This window comes from Rousettus aegyptiacus, unplaced genomic scaffold, assembly GCF_014176215.1.
Source record: "Rousettus aegyptiacus isolate mRouAeg1 unplaced genomic scaffold, mRouAeg1.p scaffold_m13_p_8, whole genome shotgun sequence".
Classification (NCBI taxonomy): Eukaryota; Metazoa; Chordata; class Mammalia; order Chiroptera; family Pteropodidae; genus Rousettus; species Rousettus aegyptiacus.
In genome coordinates, this window is record NW_023416311.1 from 17,449,656 (window position 1) to 17,466,451 (window position 16,796).

The window sequence follows — 16,796 nt, forward strand, 5'->3', positions numbered from 1 at the left end:
CAGTAGGGCCCCGCTGAGATCACTCATCCAGCCTGCCTGGAAGTGCCTCCTTTTATCTAACCAGCAGCCTTCTTGCTGCAGGCTCTGTAAGACAGCTAGCTCTCACCCCCTGCCCAGCAGGCACCCAGGAGAGGACAGAAGGGTCTGAAGCCTGAGGAGTTTATGGGGCGCCCACCGCCCTCTCATCTCCCCCGCCCCGGCCTGTGCAGAGGGTAAGAATGGCCCTTGCTTGAGCGTCGCGTACCATAATCACATAGCACTTACACAATGATTTATTTAATGTTTTTCTTTAAGCCGACTCTTATTTCTTTTTACCTAAATGCCTATTTTGGATTCATCCTAAAGCAATAACGTCTGTGAACTGATGGCACTCATGTGCCCATTACACATTTTTTTCCTAATACACATTTACATAAACACGACTATTAAAATAGATTAAAATTTGCCCCTGTGTCAACTATAATCATCTCCTGGACCTCCGTGGTCCTCTCGCCACCGGGGGAGACTAAAGAGCTCCGAGATGCCTCGGTCTGTGGTCCGTCCGGGGCCAGGCTCCTGCCGGGCGCGGCCCCGCCCGCCCAGCCCCGTGTCTACAGCGCTGCTTCTGCTCCACACGCCAAAGCCTGAACTCCTTGCCCTGAAGTCAAGGCCTTTGTACCTGGGCCCCAGTCTCGCTCGCAAATCCATCTCCTGCCCCACACAATAGGTCTGAAATATTTACTGAACGAATGAAAAATGGATTGATGAAGCACTAACTTGATTAATCAATGGATGGTGAGCACACACCTCCACCCGGGTGTTCCCTGGGCCCCTGAGACTCAGAACCTGTGGATGTGGCGGCCACCTGAGCCCCTTAGCTGATAGTCATCACCAGCTTTCCCTTCCTCCCACACCGGTCCACCCCGAGCCTGTTGATTTTCGCTGCTGACGAGCTTCTGGATCTGTCCCATGCCCAGGGCCACTTGGCTGCACCAGACCAACTCTTTTCTCCCTTTCGGCATGGTCAGGAGGAGGAAGGCAGCCGGGACTCCCACATCTGTCCTCTGCCCACAGCTTCGGTGACTCGCGTAGACGCACAGCTAGGATGTGGTGGCCACCTGCCCACGCCTCTCTGCCCAAAGCATCCCAGCCGCCGCCGGCCCAGGACGAAGGGGGCTTCGGGCGCCTCCGGCCTGGCACCGCCGGTCCCTGCAGGCTGCTTTCTCACCACCCCTGCTGCCTGTCCTTCTCTCCACGCCGGCCGCCTAGACTATTCTAAAGTTCCCGCAATGTCCCTACGCTCTCGCCTGCCTGACATCTAGACCACCTTCATGTCTGGGCTTAAGTGTCATTTTCCCAAAGGACCCACCCCTCGCTACTACCCACCTGCGCGTAGATGCTGCCTGGGGCCCCGCAGCCCCCCATTTCCCCTCATCACCGTGACAGAAACACCAACGAGGCACTTAATCTGTCCCAGGTTCTGTTCTAAATGGTTCGCACACATCAACTCGTTTAAGAGGTAGGTATGATGATCGTCCCCATGGGCGCACGGGGACGAGGCACAGACAGGTCAGGGAACTTGCCGCAGTTCTCAGGCGGGAGGGGCTGGAATGTGAGCCCAGGCTGCGCGGCCGATGGAGCCCTTCACACGCTGATTGACAAGCTTCCGTCCGGTTGTCTATCCCGCCTATCTCTGAGCTCGGCGAGGACAGACGCCCTCTCTGGGTGGTTCAGTGTCTTATTCCAAGTGCCTACCACAGTGCTCGGCCCATAGTAGGGACACAATAGATTATATCATTGGGCAGATGGATACACGGATGGATGGTTGAATGATGAGCATGGGTGATGCATGAAAGGATGACGGATGGATGCCTGACACAAGGAAATCTGACAACTGATGGGTGAATGATGGATGGATAATGAATAGGTGATGGATGGGTGATAAATGGAAGGATGAAGGATGAAGGATGGATGGATGGATGGTTGCATAATGGATGGAAGAGTGGATGATTGATGAATGATTGATGGATAGATGACGGATAGGTGATGGATGCATGGATAAATGGATAATGGGTTTATGGAGGAGCGAAAAAGAATATTCATGCAACTGCTCACACATTCACCCCCTCTACACCCAGCTCTGGAAATCCTTCTGGGAAAGGATGAAGCCTCTCGGAATCAGGAGTGTTGGTTCAAACCCTAACTATGTCATTTGCTAGCTCTGATCTTGGGGGCAAGTTTCCTCATCTCTGTGATCCTAAGTTCCCTCATCTTTATAATAGGAATCTCTTTTCCTCAGCATCTAAGTCCAAGCATTTAATGTAAAGGTGGCTCTAGAACAGGGTAAAGTGTCCTCGCGGCGGTCAGGGTGACTTAGGGTCTGGGCGTGAGGGCCTCTCTCTTGTCCACCCTACGTTTCCTGTCTGCCTGGAGCTCCCACCTTGCCCACCTTCTGGAATCCAAGGCAGCCGCCAGTCGGGCTCCCTCCTGCCCCCAAACCCAGCCCGGCTTTAGGCTTCGTCCCTCCCACACTTCGGTGTCCGGCCCTGACGCCAGCACACTCCGGCTGTCTCACCTTCAAGTTCCTCGAGGACCCAGCAGGAGGGGGCCGTAAAGGGGCGGCCACAGCCTGGAGAGCGAGTGGCCTCCACACATAGCAAGAAAACAGGTTCAACAAGCGTTTATTGAGCCCCTGCTGTGCGCCTGCTGTGTGGTCCCCCTGTGGGGTCAGTGCCACTGCCCCTCGCATGGCTCTGCACGGCCGGGCACCTCCTGAACTTTCTGGCTGGCTCAGAGGTCCCCAGGCTTTCAGTGGCCGATGTCCGAGTTTCTCCTGGCATGCCAGCTGCCATCTGCAAGGGCTCTGTGTGTGATGGTGGCAAGCATCCGGAGGTGCTGTCCCAAAGTCGCTCGGGGCAGCCCTGTGTGTTCCCACAGGCCACGCCAGCCCCGTCGCCAGAACCCTGAACCCAGGCAGGGCGGGCCCGGTGTCTCCCACGCAGGCTGGCTGAGTTCAGAGCGTACAGGCCAGGTTCTCACAGCTGCCTGACCAGTGGTCCTGTGGCAGGGGGCTGGTGCCAACGACAGCCTGAGGCCTGGGGGCAGGTCGGGCCTCAGTCACACCCAGTGCCCGAGGACCCAGCACTGGCGGTTCAGCTCTGGGGCCTCCTGCGCAGAGCTCCGGGGCCAGGAGTCTCCCACGTGTGGCTGGTGTCCTGCCAAGAGACACGGCGGTCAGTGCCGACAGCTGCCTTGCTCCACCCACACCCCAGCTGCCCACCGCCGCGCCAGCTCACCCCCGCCCCGCCGCCCGCCCACACATCCATCCCCCACTCCCACTTGGCAGGCCTTCCGCCCGCCCCCAGCCCTCCTCCCCACTCACCTACCAGCCCATGTCCAACTCCTGACCCACTGTCCCGCTCATCGGCTCCCCACCCAGCCGCCTGCACACCCACCTCCCCACGCCACCCTACGCCCCCGTTACCCACCCATCTACCCACCGGTTCACCAGCCCCTAGACATACACCTGCCAGTGTCTGCTGCCATCCACGTAACGACCCACCAACATATCCACCACTCTACTCACATACGCTCCCCACCCACAACCCACCCGCGGCCCTAAAACCCACTCACGCACCTGCCATCCGCCAGCACACCAGCACACCGGCCAGCACGCCATGCGCACACCCAGCAGCCCAGCTTCCCACGCACACAGCCGCCTACGGCAAACCACGTACCCACCCTCCAGCTCCAACTGCTGACACATCCACTAACTCATCAGGTCCCCAACCCCCATGCACACACCCGCCGGCCTTCCATCCTCCTGCCCCCAGCTCACCAGCATACCCATCCACCAAACCTCCACCTGCCCATCCACCAAACCTCCACCTGCCCATCCACCAAACCTCCACCTGCCCATCCACCAAACCTCCACCTGCCCGCACACTCGCTCACCCACACCAGGACGTTCACCCACTCAGGCCATCTACCCACCCCCTTCCCATCTCCCCATTCCTTTCACCTACCCACACCCCTCAGTGAACCACCCAATCCCTCCCTTCCCTCCCACCTACTCGCCCACCAGCCCGGGCAACCTACCTATTCATCTACCTATCCGCCCCCGCCCCGTCCGGTTCCCCCGAGCTCCACTGTGTGCCTCCATGTGCTAAGGAGCTGTGGGAGGGTTAGGAGGACGAGTGTGGACGACCCTTGGGCCTTGGTCCTTACTCGACCCCAGGGACAGTGAGTGCCTGCGAGGGTGTGCCCCAAGCTGACTGAGCAGCTCCCTGGGCTGAGGCGCTGGGCAGAGAATCACGACTTCCCCACCGCTGGCCGCTGCTCTTGATGGCTGGGCACCCTGGAGGGCTGGTCCTGACACGACACGCTCACTTGTATTCCCCTGGGTTCCCAAAGGCTCGCTCCCTGCCTTTGCGCAAGCGCCTCCTTGGCATCTTTCTAACACACCAGAACCATTTCCACGTCCACCCTGTGACCAGCCTACAATGTCCTTGTGCCTACTGTGAATCAAACGAACACTCAAGGCCTGACGCAAGCCCCTCTTCCCACGTGAAGCCCCCCGGCATCCCTTCCCCAGACCTCAGGGTCTCCTCCATCTTGGAGCCACCACCCGAGTGGCTTCCCCAGCTTCACCCTGTTAGACTGGGAACCCAGGAGAGTGGTCTGCAGTGGACCGATGGAGGTGGGCCAGAGAGGGGAGGCAAAGGGCGGGGAGACGGGCGTGATGGGCACTAGTGGGCAAGGGAGGACTAACAGTGACCGGCGCTCACGCCAGTACACCCCCTTCATTCCCGGCTCACAAGCCTGGGAGGCAGCCACCCCCACCTCGCAGACAGCGGAACTGAGACTGCAGGCGTAAGCCGCCACCTTAGGGTTCACAGCCGTAGTGGAGCTGGAGCGAATCAGTTTCTTCTTGATTCCAAACTTCCATGTTAAATTTGTTCCATGTCGTTTCTTTTCCTGCTGAGCTCTAACAGACGATCAGACGTTCTAGTCATCCTTTAGGGTCCGTCGGGCTCTTTAGAGCAAACCCCTCAAGGTGGGAATTCCTGCTGAAGCCAAGCTCCTGCTTGCATGTCCCCAAGGACAAACTGCTCATCACCCTTCCTGCACCCCCAAGCGGCTCTGACTGTTGGGAGATTCCACCTCACATCCGAGGCCGGATGGCAACAGGCAAAAATGAAGACGGTTGTGCCAACGGTAGGGGCAGCGGGATGTGTGTTTTTATTTTTCTTACTCTGACTTTTTTCTGTTGTTAATATTCTCTAATGATGGTTGGTGCTTTGCTAATTTTACTCTCTTTTCTGAAGGGATGGGAAACACTTGGCAAACCTTCTGGAATCGTTTGCCCTCAGGAAAAACATTTGTTTCGGCCCTAGTCACTGAAACCGTTGCATTCTTTGGGAGTGCTTGCTGCCAAGTTAGAGGTGTCTGGAATTTTTTTTTTTTTTAATCTAGAAGCAAATGTTTAGTGCACAGAAAGGTATGATTATTTTTCTAAATGAGTATTTAGAAGGGATCGTAGCTGCTCTTACTGTCGCCAACAGACAGAACTTTGGAGAGTTCTTTGCAACGAAGAGAAAATGATCACATATTTTTAGGAAACAAGAAAGACCATGATCCCTATATTTCCTTGAGTTAAAATCTCACTCTGTCCCCTAGGTCTGGAGGCCAAGTCACTGAGGAAGAGGCTTGGGGCTGAGAGCCATTTAGGGTGGAGATGGGGGGCTCTGTCCTCACCATACCTGAGGAGCCCCCGCCAGCCCACTGGGACCCCCACGTACTTCCCTCCTTCCTGTCCCTTTACTATGGGGCCAGTTACCAGCCAGAAAAAAGAAATATGACTTATGCTGTGGATTGAGGAATCCCACTTCAAAACACCTCCTGGGCCTAAGCAATGGGTGAATGGGCGGGGCAGGCAGGAACAGCCACTCATCAGCCTGCCGAGGGTTGCTGTGGGGAATGTGGGCTGCGAACTCCCAGAAAGTTCAGAGAGACTGAAAATTAGGATTTCAAAGTAAAATCTCCTGGCTTTTAAATGATGACAAACAACTAAGGTTTTTAAAGTGTTTTAAACCATCCGTGGGCCAAGTAGCATCCTTCAGGTTGTACTCAGCCCACTGGAAGTCATTTCTGACTGCTACCTGCTTCCCAAAGAACGGTCTTTGTTCCCTGAGTTTCTTCCGGCTTTGCATATGTCGGGTCTTGGCCGGGGTGACCCTCCCTGCTGTTCTCTGGCTGTTGAGTCTCCTACTTCTCTTTCGAATGCCCCCTCCTCTGTGTCCCATACCATGCTGCACATCCCTCTCCCCTGTCCTTGTAACTGTGTGTCGTGGGAGTCTCCCTAACTAACGTGGGGACTCAGCACAGGCAGAGAGGGGTCAGCTTCGTCCTGGCGCCCTCGGCCCCAGCAGCTGGGAGCATGGAGCGAGTCCTGAACTGACTTTACAAGTGAGAAATCTGCGCAGGAGGATGATGGAGTGATTCCCGGGCCGGAGGGTGGGCTGCATCTGTCTTTCCTAGTCTGAGATTCTGTACACTACGGGAGGCTTTCGTTCAGCCTCTCCTCCTCTGCGAGGCAGCAGGGGGTGGGACTCGACTTGGAGTCTAACAGCCAAAGGTTCAAATCTAGGCTCCCTCATTTACAAGCTGTGTGATTTTTTTTTTAAGCTGTGTGACTTTCGACAGGTAACTTCACCTCTCTGAGACAGTAAGTGGATGTGAGTTACAAAGAAGTCAGTAGCTCCCCACCCTTGCACAGAAACCCTTCATTATCCAATTTCAGATAGATGTAAAAATGAAATGCCAGAACTAGCGGAGGCCGGGTTCAGCCACCTCTTCACAGACGGGGAAGCCAAGGTCTGCAGTGGGAAGCGATTCGTCCAAGGCCCCCACTCAGAGGGTTGGTAGCAAGTACTGTGTTTTAAATTCCCTTGAAACCTCCCGGGCTTAGAAGAGTACTCAGCACATGGGAGGTTTTCACATGTGGTTTCTCTTCCCTTTTTTAATCCAAATATAAAAACATGAACAAATTTAACATCAGTTCCTTCCAGTCCTGACTTCCCAATCCTTCAGCGAGAAATCACTGTCTTGAACTTTCTCCAAGGCACCAAGATCCTGGGGTGGGCAGGGGGTCAGCTCTCAGCTCTGCTTAACTGAATGAATTTACATCCAAAATAGATCCACTCTGTTGGGGGCCTGCGGGGGTGGGGGTGGAGGAAGAAGCGGGGAGCCTTCAAGACCAAGAATGCCAATGCCATGCAATGTGCAGATGGGGAAAACAAAGCTCTTGGAGGGGAGGTCAGGTGCTCTGAAGCTGGCAGAGGAATTTGTGAGGGTGAGCAGGCCTCGGGAGTGGTCAGATGGCTGGCTCTGAACCCCACAGCAGCCCCGCCCGGCACGAAAGAGCCACATCCCTTTACAAGAAAGCGCCTTCCGAAGACCACCTACTGCATGAGGTGCTGAAGGCCTCTCTCTCCTCAGACTTGTGGCCCATCAAGGTCTGGCTGCTCAACCTTGAACCCTGCCCTCTAAAAAGAAATGGGACGTGGGGAGTGATGGAGGAATGAATCAAGGTTAGCACTGGGCTTTGGAGACCGTTCAGCTAGTGACAACATCATCTCTCTTCTGCTGCCTAGACTGTCACGGCCTTGGCAAGGGCACCCTAACTGCCTCCCCACGTCGACCCCGCTCTGCGAATCCGCACCCCGGGGGGGGGGGGGTCAGAGACGCCATCGTCTCTGGTAATGTCGGTCTACTTGTTTCCTGCCAGTTTCTATCCGAGGCTGCGTGTAGCACGAGGACACGGGGTGGCTCTGCTTTATTCATCTCTGGTCCCCAGCACCCTAGCAGGCGCGATGCTGACAGTATAGATGTGTCGAACGAATAAATGATGGAGGAGTGGAGAAGAAGCGCAAGTTTCTGTGGGATCCATGTGGAAAGAAAGGTAGGGTTTTCTGGTCTACCTTGGGGGGAAGTTGTCTTAGGAGATCAAATGGGGGCTCCATCTTTCTCGTCACTGGAGTCCATCTTTTGGAATCCCATGTTTCTGAGCTAAAACATTGCCTTCGTCTCTTTCTCACACTTGAAATTGGGCTGAATCCACTTAACCCACCACCGGTCCCAGAGCCACTGATTTCTTCATTCCCTTATTAAACGTTCGTTGCACGCCTGCTATGTGTCAGCCTTCGTACTGGTCGACAGACATGAGTGAGACGCAGACCTGCCCCCTCTGGGTGTTCACAGTCTAGGGAGGGGAGCAGACAGCAGACTGCATATGAAGAGATAACGGCAAACTTGCCTTCAGCTCTTGCTATGAGCCAGGACCATTTGCTGTTGCCTCAGGTTCATCGGCTCATTTAGATGCCAATCGTTATACCCATTTTACGGATGAGGAAACTGAGGCCCAGATAGGTTAAGTCATTTGTCAAAAGTCTCACTACTGGAATTTGAAACTAGGCAGCCTGCCTCCAAAGGCTGGGCCCTTGACCACCATAAAATTCGGCCTCATAGCCCTGGACAGCAAAACAGGAAGACGGAGGTGATCGCCTCTGCCAGGGGCGGGGAGGGGCTGGCTGGTCGCCATTCCCAGACATTGAAGCCAGACCCTGAAAGCACTTGCGAGGCTCAGGATTCCACTAGAAGGGTTTGTTTTTCACCAGATGGAGGAAGGGAGCAGGTCATTTCAGGCAGAAGGAACAGGGTGTGAAATAGGTTGTTGGCAGGTAAATGAGGTTTTCAGGAGGTGTGAAAAAGCTTGGTGATGTTGGGAGAAAGGAAGAAGGTCTGGAAAGCGGGGCACACAGGGCTGGTGGGGTGAGGAGTGAAGGGGCGCAGCTGCGAAAGCTGCTGGGGGGAAAGGGCCCAGCAGGCCCCCTGGGGTTCGCCCGTCCCTGGGGGCTCTGAATCCCCTTTAGACCTACTGGATGCAGATCCCAGCCCGCCCCACACCAGGGCGTTGGAGGAGCACAGCCTCGGGCAGACGCAGCCATAAGAAGAGCAAGGGCACAGCGCTGGTTTGCAGTTGCCCGATTTGTGACCCAGGACGAATGGCTTTGTCTCTGGGAACCCGAAGAGCCTCACCTGTAAAACAGAAATTCCCCTCAGAGCATGTGAGGGCTCGGTGAACTAAGTCAGTCACTGGAAGGGTACTAGTGAGTGACCCACTAAGCGTTAGGCACTGGGGCTGCCCCACGAATGTGGCAGTCCTTAAGACATTTCCATTCTAGTGGAGAGAGGGTGAGCAAAGAAGGACTGGGCTGGCCAGAGAAGCCCTCTGGGAACGTGCGAGAGGGGCTGGCCCAGCGCCCGGCACCCGTGAGGATGCTGCCATAGGTGGCTGTGGAGCTCAGATGGGTGGGGGAGACAGGATCAAGTTTGTGTCTTGGGAGGATGAGTTGGCGGGGAACTGGCTCTGGAAGCAGCAAGTTTGATCCAGAGGCTGCTGAATAGCTTAACCAAGGGACAAAATGCAGACTCTCTCTTGGCAGCAGCTTCAGAGGGACAGGTATTGGCCCAGGGCGGAGCATTGCTCAGAATTTGGTCAGCGGAGCAGCAGAAGCAGCATCACTGGGAACTTGTTAGAAATGCAGAATCCCAGGCCCCGTCCAGCCCTCCTGAGTCAGAAACTGAGGGATGGGCCCAGCCGGCGGCATTTTAAGGAGCTCCCAGATGATTCTGATGCTGACATTGGCTTGGCTCTCTCAACCCCAGTACCAGGGTCTCAGATGTCTTCAAGCTGTAAGCCCATCTGTGTGTCCAGCAAGGTGGCATTGATACTTATTTCGGAAATATTGTCTGTTTCCATTTTAATAAAGGAAACAGTCTCGAGTAGGACTATATTGGATTTGATTTTGATCTAATAAAAATGCCAAGTTGCTCTGGGCCCAGAAAAGTCTTCCTTGCAAATCCCTCTGCTATTCTGAGGGCAGCAAGCAGCAGAAACCTGTCTAGACGGAGCTCCCAGAAGCCACCTCTGTACCCAGCGAATGACAGCCGCTCTCCCAGCCTAGCCTTACAGACACACCTGGCAAAATCAAAGCTTGTCTTGGGCATTGAACTTGACAGCTGCAATCAGCCTCAAACCCCAGTTGCCCCTGAAAGGAAGATGCAGACACCTGGACCATAAGGCAGCCTCATCTCCATCAAATGTCACATCTGATGTGCTTCAGAGCTAGCTGGTGGCACTGCAAAGCCCCAAAGGCAGATTTCAAAGCAAACTCTTTCCTCAGGAAAAAGAAGTCATGGCAGAATCCATATCACAGTAGCCCAAGAAAAAATAGCAATTTTGGAGCAGTTAAGGTAACCAGAAGTTCATGTAACCGTTTATGTAAAGGCAGCTACTCAGATGGGAAATAGTGGAAGAAAATCGGAGGTTTAGAGCCAGCAATTGAGCACCTACTGTGTGCCATGCACTGCTCTAGGCTCTCGGGACACAGATGCGAACAAAATAAGATAGGGCGCCTGTTTTCATGGAACCTAGTGAAGAGAGGTGACAAAACAAAAATCAAATACAAAAGGCAGTTTTAGAGAGGGGCAGACACTATGAAAAACCAAACAAGGCGGTGATGTGAGGGCAGCTGGGGAAGCCGGTGTCGCTCAGTGGAAGCGTCTCTGAGGAAGTGGCCTCTGGCTGAAACTTAAAGATGAGACGAAGCCAGCCGTGCAAAGGTTCAGAGGGAGAGCATTCCAGGCACAGAGAACAGCAAGTGCAAAGGCCCCGTAAAGGGGATGTCTTGTACGTTCCAGAAAGAGAAAGGCCAGGGTGGCTGGAGCAGAATGGGGGCGGGAGGAGAGTGAGAGGAGATGAGGTCAGGGTTTGAGGGAGCAAGAGCAGGAACGGCCTCATTCCCCGGGGAGGAGGATCTACGCACTGAGCTGAGTTGTCTCCCCCAGTGGACCAAAGAGCTCGGCAGAGTCAGTTTGCCTCTCAGCTCTTTAGTTTTTCTATCTGCACACGAATAGTCATCCTTCTTTCCTAGGGCTGCAAAAGCTATGGCATGAGATGGCTGTGAAGTACTTAGCAGAGACCTGCACACAGTAAGCGTTTACTAACGTGGGCTCCCTGGCATTCCTCTTCCCCAGTCCCTTGTGCCCGAAAGTCGGCCCACCACAAAATCTGAGCATCTGCTTAGTGAGGAAATATTGCAAAACTCGTCCAGGCATTTCCAAAATATTTTCTTGGCCAAAAACCCACTAGCAGCTAAGAGGCTGCATTCTGGAGATGGCGTCGTTTCCCTGGACGGTCTGATCAGGCTGCTTTTCCAGCCCATGAGCGCCATGAGGACCGCGTCCATGTGTGGCTGAGCCCAGGATCTTCACGTGCTGCCCAGGGCCGGCAGGTGGGATGTGCCCAGCACGAGGAGCCGCTGACTGACATGCAGGAGCTCATCCTGGTGGCTCAGGCTTTGGGCTCTGGAGCCCAGGCAGCTGGGGGCAAATCCCAGCTCTGCAACTTCCTGGCGCAGCCATAACCCCCCTGTCCTCCCTTTCCCTGTCTGTAAAATGGAGCTGTCCCTAGGATTAAATGAGTGGATACATGCGAACTCCTCAGAACATACACAAGGCTGAGATATTATCATCAGACTTGGTGGGACTGAGTTCTTGTTGGGTATTTTCATCAACAAGGCCAGGTGATATCATTACAGCTGTAGCATTCTACCAGACTGGATCACCCCTGGCTAAGCGCCCCGCCCCACCCCTCCCCCTCCTGTACCCCACCCTGAGCCTGCATTGACCCTGGTGTAGCTCTGGCCACACTGTACAGTGGTAGCTTGGGTCCAGGATCACACCTTCTTCATCTCCACGTCCGGAACCCAGCACAGAGCCCCACTCAGGCAAGCATCTTAAGTAAAGATTCGTTGAATAAGCGAATGAATAAGTGACTTTCATGTGGCCACAGCAGCAGCCCGCCTTAGGATAACTAAAGGGGCCGGAGCGTGTACGCTGGCATTCCGGCCCACTCGGGCGACGCCTCCCTCGGCTCTGACAGCGACGGGGTCTTTTTCTTTCTCATTCATTTAACTCTGAGTCCCCAGAGCCTCCAATGGCCCCCTGGGAAAGACAGCCATCCCTGCCAGCTCAGCTACCTGATAAAAAGCACACCTGGCAGAGGCTCTGTGGGATTTGAGTTCTTTCTTTTTTTTTTTCTTCAAAAGCTGGGACTGGGAAACCTCTGGGGGCAGCAGAAGGCTCTCTGCAGCCCCTCCCCACTGCCGCCCTCCAAAGCTTTGGTTTGCAGCCCAGGGAGTTGGGACCTCATTGCTTCTCCACCCCACACATCCTCCCTGGACAATCTCGGTTGTTCCTTGGCTTCAACGATCTCCATTCCCAACCCTACGCTGTCCTTGTATTTGATGTGGACAAAGCTCATCCTGCTGCACAAACTCGTCCTCCCCCTGGCGCCCAGAGGTGCAGCACACTGCCGACCTCCAGCGGCACCACAGCTTCCTCTGCCCCCTCCCCGAGGGGATTCATGCACCCACCCCATCCTGGCAGCCCGCAAACAATGACTGAGAGTCGCAGTCGTGTCTGGGGCGGATGGGAGTGGGGGGCGACTCGGTGTGTGCGCTCTGCACTGGCTGCAGAGTCTGCTGGACAATGTGCCTTTCACTACCACCTGCCTTTCCCCGCTTAGTCCCCTCCCTTGCTCCTCCTTGCGTTTTCTGGGATCGCCCAAAGAAGCCACTTGCTGTTGAATCCTTATCTCAGGACCTGCTTCTTGGGGAACCCAAACTAAGACACTGACAATTCTTCCAGCAAAGAGCTCTTGAAACCGCCCACTTTTATCTCCATTGCCACAGACAAGGCCACCATTGTCTCTCTCGTGAATGACAGCAACAGCATCTCAGCTGGTCTGCTGGCCTCTTGTTTTGCTCCCCTCCAATCCTTTTGGCACATTGCAGAAGGAAGGATGGAGGGATGGAGAGATGGAGGGATTGAGGGAGGGATGGGAGAATGAATGGATGAATGGCTGGATGAGGGGTGGATATCATTATGGATATAAATACATCAATGAATATATATAGGCATATAGATACAGATGTAGCTATAGATACGGGTCAATAATTTGGATGTTTCTTCCCTGCCCGGGCTCCCCGCTTCACAGCCAGCTCCTTCTGATGGCGGCCCCTGTTCCCTCCCCATCCCGCCTCCTCCCAGCCGTTGGTCTCCCAGCCACGCTGGCCCCCAGTCCCGGCTGTTCCTGCTTCGGGGGCTTTGCACCTGCAGTCCCTCTGCCTGGAAGGCTCCTCATTCGGCTGACATCTCAACCTTTGGGCTCCAGCTCCAGCGACCCCTCAGAGAGGGGGCTCTAAAGGGACCTCCCTGCTTCCCTCCGTAGCACCTGAGAGGTCTGTTTCTGAGTTCGCTCCTTACTTGATTCTCTCTCCCTCTAGACGGCAGCCCCACAAGGCAGGGGCCTTTGTCTGCGCTCGCCCACGGCTGGCCGTACGTCCAGCACTTAGCACAGGGCCAGCACAGAGAAAATAATCGATACATATTTGTCGAAGGGATGAAAGACAGAATTCTTCGCAGGCTGTTGACCTAGCAGATACATCCGATGCTCCTTTCATGCCGATGAGATAAGCAGGTGCCAGGTCGGAGGTGAGGCCGTGGGACACGGGCGGGGGGTAGGAGGCTTCTGCGTCCCCCTGACCCTGGGTACCCTCGCTCTTGATTCCAGGGCTTGCTTCGAGGGCCAGACTAGCTCCCCTCTCTTTCACCCTCAGGGATTTGGCCTTTCCTTCTCCCAGGTCCCCAGCTGCCCCTCCATTCCAGCTTTCTTGCCTGCTTCGGGGAGCTTGGGGAGGCTCAGGACAAGTAGGGGAGCCAGTGCCAGGGGCTCCCAGCTTTTGTCCCTACTGTGTGCTTCCTGAGCCCCTCAGGTGGATTTCTGCTCCCCTCTTTTATCCCTGGGGTGGGTGCACCCTGGCTGCCCCCATGGCCTCGTTCTCGACCCCTTCCTCCAGGAAGCTCTCCACCCTAGCACTGACACCTGTCATGAAACCGCGGTGTGTGAGCCCAGTGTCCACTGCAGTGCCACCCTTTGGTCCTCGTCCCCGGCCGGTGCCTCCCACAGGGGCCTCCCCTCTTCTCCAGCCAGGGCTCCTCCCATGCTCCTCACCCACCTCCGTCTTACCCCGCCCGCCCGTCAGGGCCATTTCTCAGCCAGTTCCTAGGATCACAGGATTGGGAGTGAGTCAGACCTGAGTTTAAATCCCGTCTGTTTCAGTCTCCCCAGAGGCAGACACTCGGGGAGGAATTCGAGTGTCGGGGGGACCGTAAAGAGGCGCAGGGACACTGGGCAGAGAGGAGGAAAGTGGCGCAGGGAGCAGGCGGCCCACCGGGGCACTGCCAATCCTGGGGACGCCTCGCCAACCCTGGGGCGAGGGAGCGCCCCCAGCACGTGCCACCTTCGGCACAGGTGGCAGAAGCCGTAGGCACAGAGACACGGAGGCCTGAAAGACACCGGAGTTTCCTGAAAGGGCTGAGAGATGTGGGCAGGGCACTGACGGCGTCTGCTGTAACTGCTCTGCTGCTGAGCTGTGTGACCTTGGGCGAGTCACTCGGCCTCTCTGAGCTTTAATTTCCTCATCTACACAATACGGATAGTAATTCCTATAGGGGTTGAGGGTCAGCGAGAATACGAGACGAGGCACAAAGAGCCCTTGGTATGGGGCGGGGTGGGCAGGGAGCTCATGGCGGCGTTCGGCAGGCTCGGCCCACAGTTTGGCATCTTCGCTTTACCCTCACGTCGGCTCTTCTTCCCTTTTCTGTCTGGAACAGGGCCCTTCTCTCTTTTTACCTCCCCTTTGCCTTCTGCCCCAGACATCTGTTTTCCGAATGGGTGCCCTAGATTCTGCCTGTGGTGTCCCCCAGCGTGAGGCTTATGAAGTCAATACAGCCTAAGCCGCCCGGAGCATCTACAGCTTGGACAAATCTTGTCCGCTGCCACCTCCCTGACTTGGCCAGTTTCACCCACTTCCTGTTCTGCCTTTGGGCCAACATCTGACCGAGGCCTGGACTTGACCTGCCCGTCTTCAAATGCTCCAGCCTCCCTCTCGCTTTCTCAGCATTACCGCCCCCAACGTGAGGGCCGTGGCTGCCGTGTGCAGAGCACCAGCCTCAGTTTCCCCATCTGTAGCACGTGTCTGTGGGAGAAAGCCAGGGTGCAGGGAGAGGTTGGCCTGGCTGATCTCCGGGGTTCTTTCTCCTCAGAGTCTGTAGCAGAGGCTGCTGCGGAGGAGGCCACTTACGGGTGGGGTATCGCTCATGGCGGCAGTCCAAGTGCAGGTCCTCCTCCTCGTTCCCATCCCCTTTCTCGATCCTGGAAAGAAAAGGACACAAGAGCCTGTGTGAGGAAGAGCAGGCTGGGCTGGCAGTGACCCAGGATCTGAAGGAGGACGGCCCTCTAACCCCGGAGAACTTTTTGCAAACCGGCTTTGCGCCCCTGCCCATGAGTCCCTTACTGGGGTGGGCGTCATGATCTCCACTTTATTGATGAAGAAACTGAGGTGCTGGAAGGTGACGTGACCGACCAGGTGCCACACAGCTAATAGATTAGAGGCAGAACAGGGATGTAAAGCCATGTGTTCCCACACATAAAAAAATTCAATTATGTGCAAATGGTAAATTACAAAAGAATGCATACGGTTAGGTTTGTTTTAAAATTATGCACTGATATGTACGAAAAATTATTTGGGTGCATATGTACCAAAAGCTTAATGGTGATTAATCTTAAATAATGAAAATATAGTGGATAAAATCTGAAGCCTTCTTTTTCAACTCACCTCGATTTTCTGACTTGGGGGCAATGGACCTTTTTCAGCAGCGTCATCTTGCTTAACTAAATTCAAACACTTCCTAACCATTTCTACATGTAAACAGAGCCCTGGGCTCCTGACATCTGGCACAGCGCTCTTTCCCACCAACAGCATGAGCTTCTCGTGTGTGGCTTCCTTCTCCTCTGGCACCGCAAGGTCCCCACAGTTCCAGAGGGGGCTGCCCCCACTGACGCGACAGGAGATGACAAGCGCGGAGCAGACCCTGGCTCCAGCCCAGACCCTCAACCCGACCCCAGCCCCACCGATGACCGGCCCAGAGGGAGCGGGCAGGGCCGTGTGCCCACACTGCGCTCATCCATTCGTAACCCCAATAAATCCCAGAGCTCTGTGTGGTCCAGTCCAAACGTGCATCACGTCAGAGTCAGAGAAACAGTCCGGTTCCCTGACGTAGAAACCATCATAGTAATCATTACATCGTCGAGCACACTCCTAGCTGGCAGAACAAAGCCTGAGTGTTGATGCTACGGGAAGGCTCAATATAAAGAAAAATGTCCCTTTTTTTTTTTTTTTGGCTTTTAGTGGAAACATCTTTGTTATTATTTCCTTGATAGCACAGGTTTGTTCCAAAAAAAAATTTTTTTTCCAACCCATAAAGAGAGCCAAAGCTCCCCTATAATTACACCTCCACTTCATGGCAGTTTCATGTTTATCTTTTCAGAATTAACACCTTTTTATATAAATTGCCTCAAATTAAACATTTTTTATAACCTGATTTTTTAACTTGTACATTTCCAGCATCTCTCTCTATCGGTACACATAAATCTCACTCATCTTTTTTCCTTACAGTTGTTTTTTAAAAAATAATATTCACTATTGATAAACCTTTAGGTGTTTTCCAGTTTTTTCACTCTTCCAACTAATGTTGCATATATATCTAACGAGTACTCTAGTTGAGTCCCCCATCCACAGAGGTGCTTAAGGCCAGAGTGTCACCAGTCATGAAGCTGGCTAATAGGC

General features: G+C 54.6%; 1 protein-coding gene across 4 annotated transcripts in view; it reads right to left on the reverse strand.

The window, feature by feature from the left end:
* Positions 1 to 833: 833 nt before the first annotated feature.
* The window catches only part of GSG1L (GSG1 like), a 183,751-nt gene continuing 167,788 nt past the window's right edge, over positions 834 to 16,796 (reverse strand). For 2 of the 4 annotated variants that reach the window (XM_036225853.1, XM_036225851.1), the window contains one exon: positions 13,492 to 15,322. In XM_036225853.1, coding sequence (XP_036081746.1) covers positions 15,121 to 15,322 — 202 coding nt within the window. In that variant the 3' untranslated portion in view covers positions 13,492 to 15,120. Of the gene's footprint in view, positions 3,195 to 13,491; positions 15,323 to 16,796 lie in introns of those variants that run through there. The other 2 variants (XM_036225852.1, XM_016136793.2) reach the window with 2 other exon arrangements.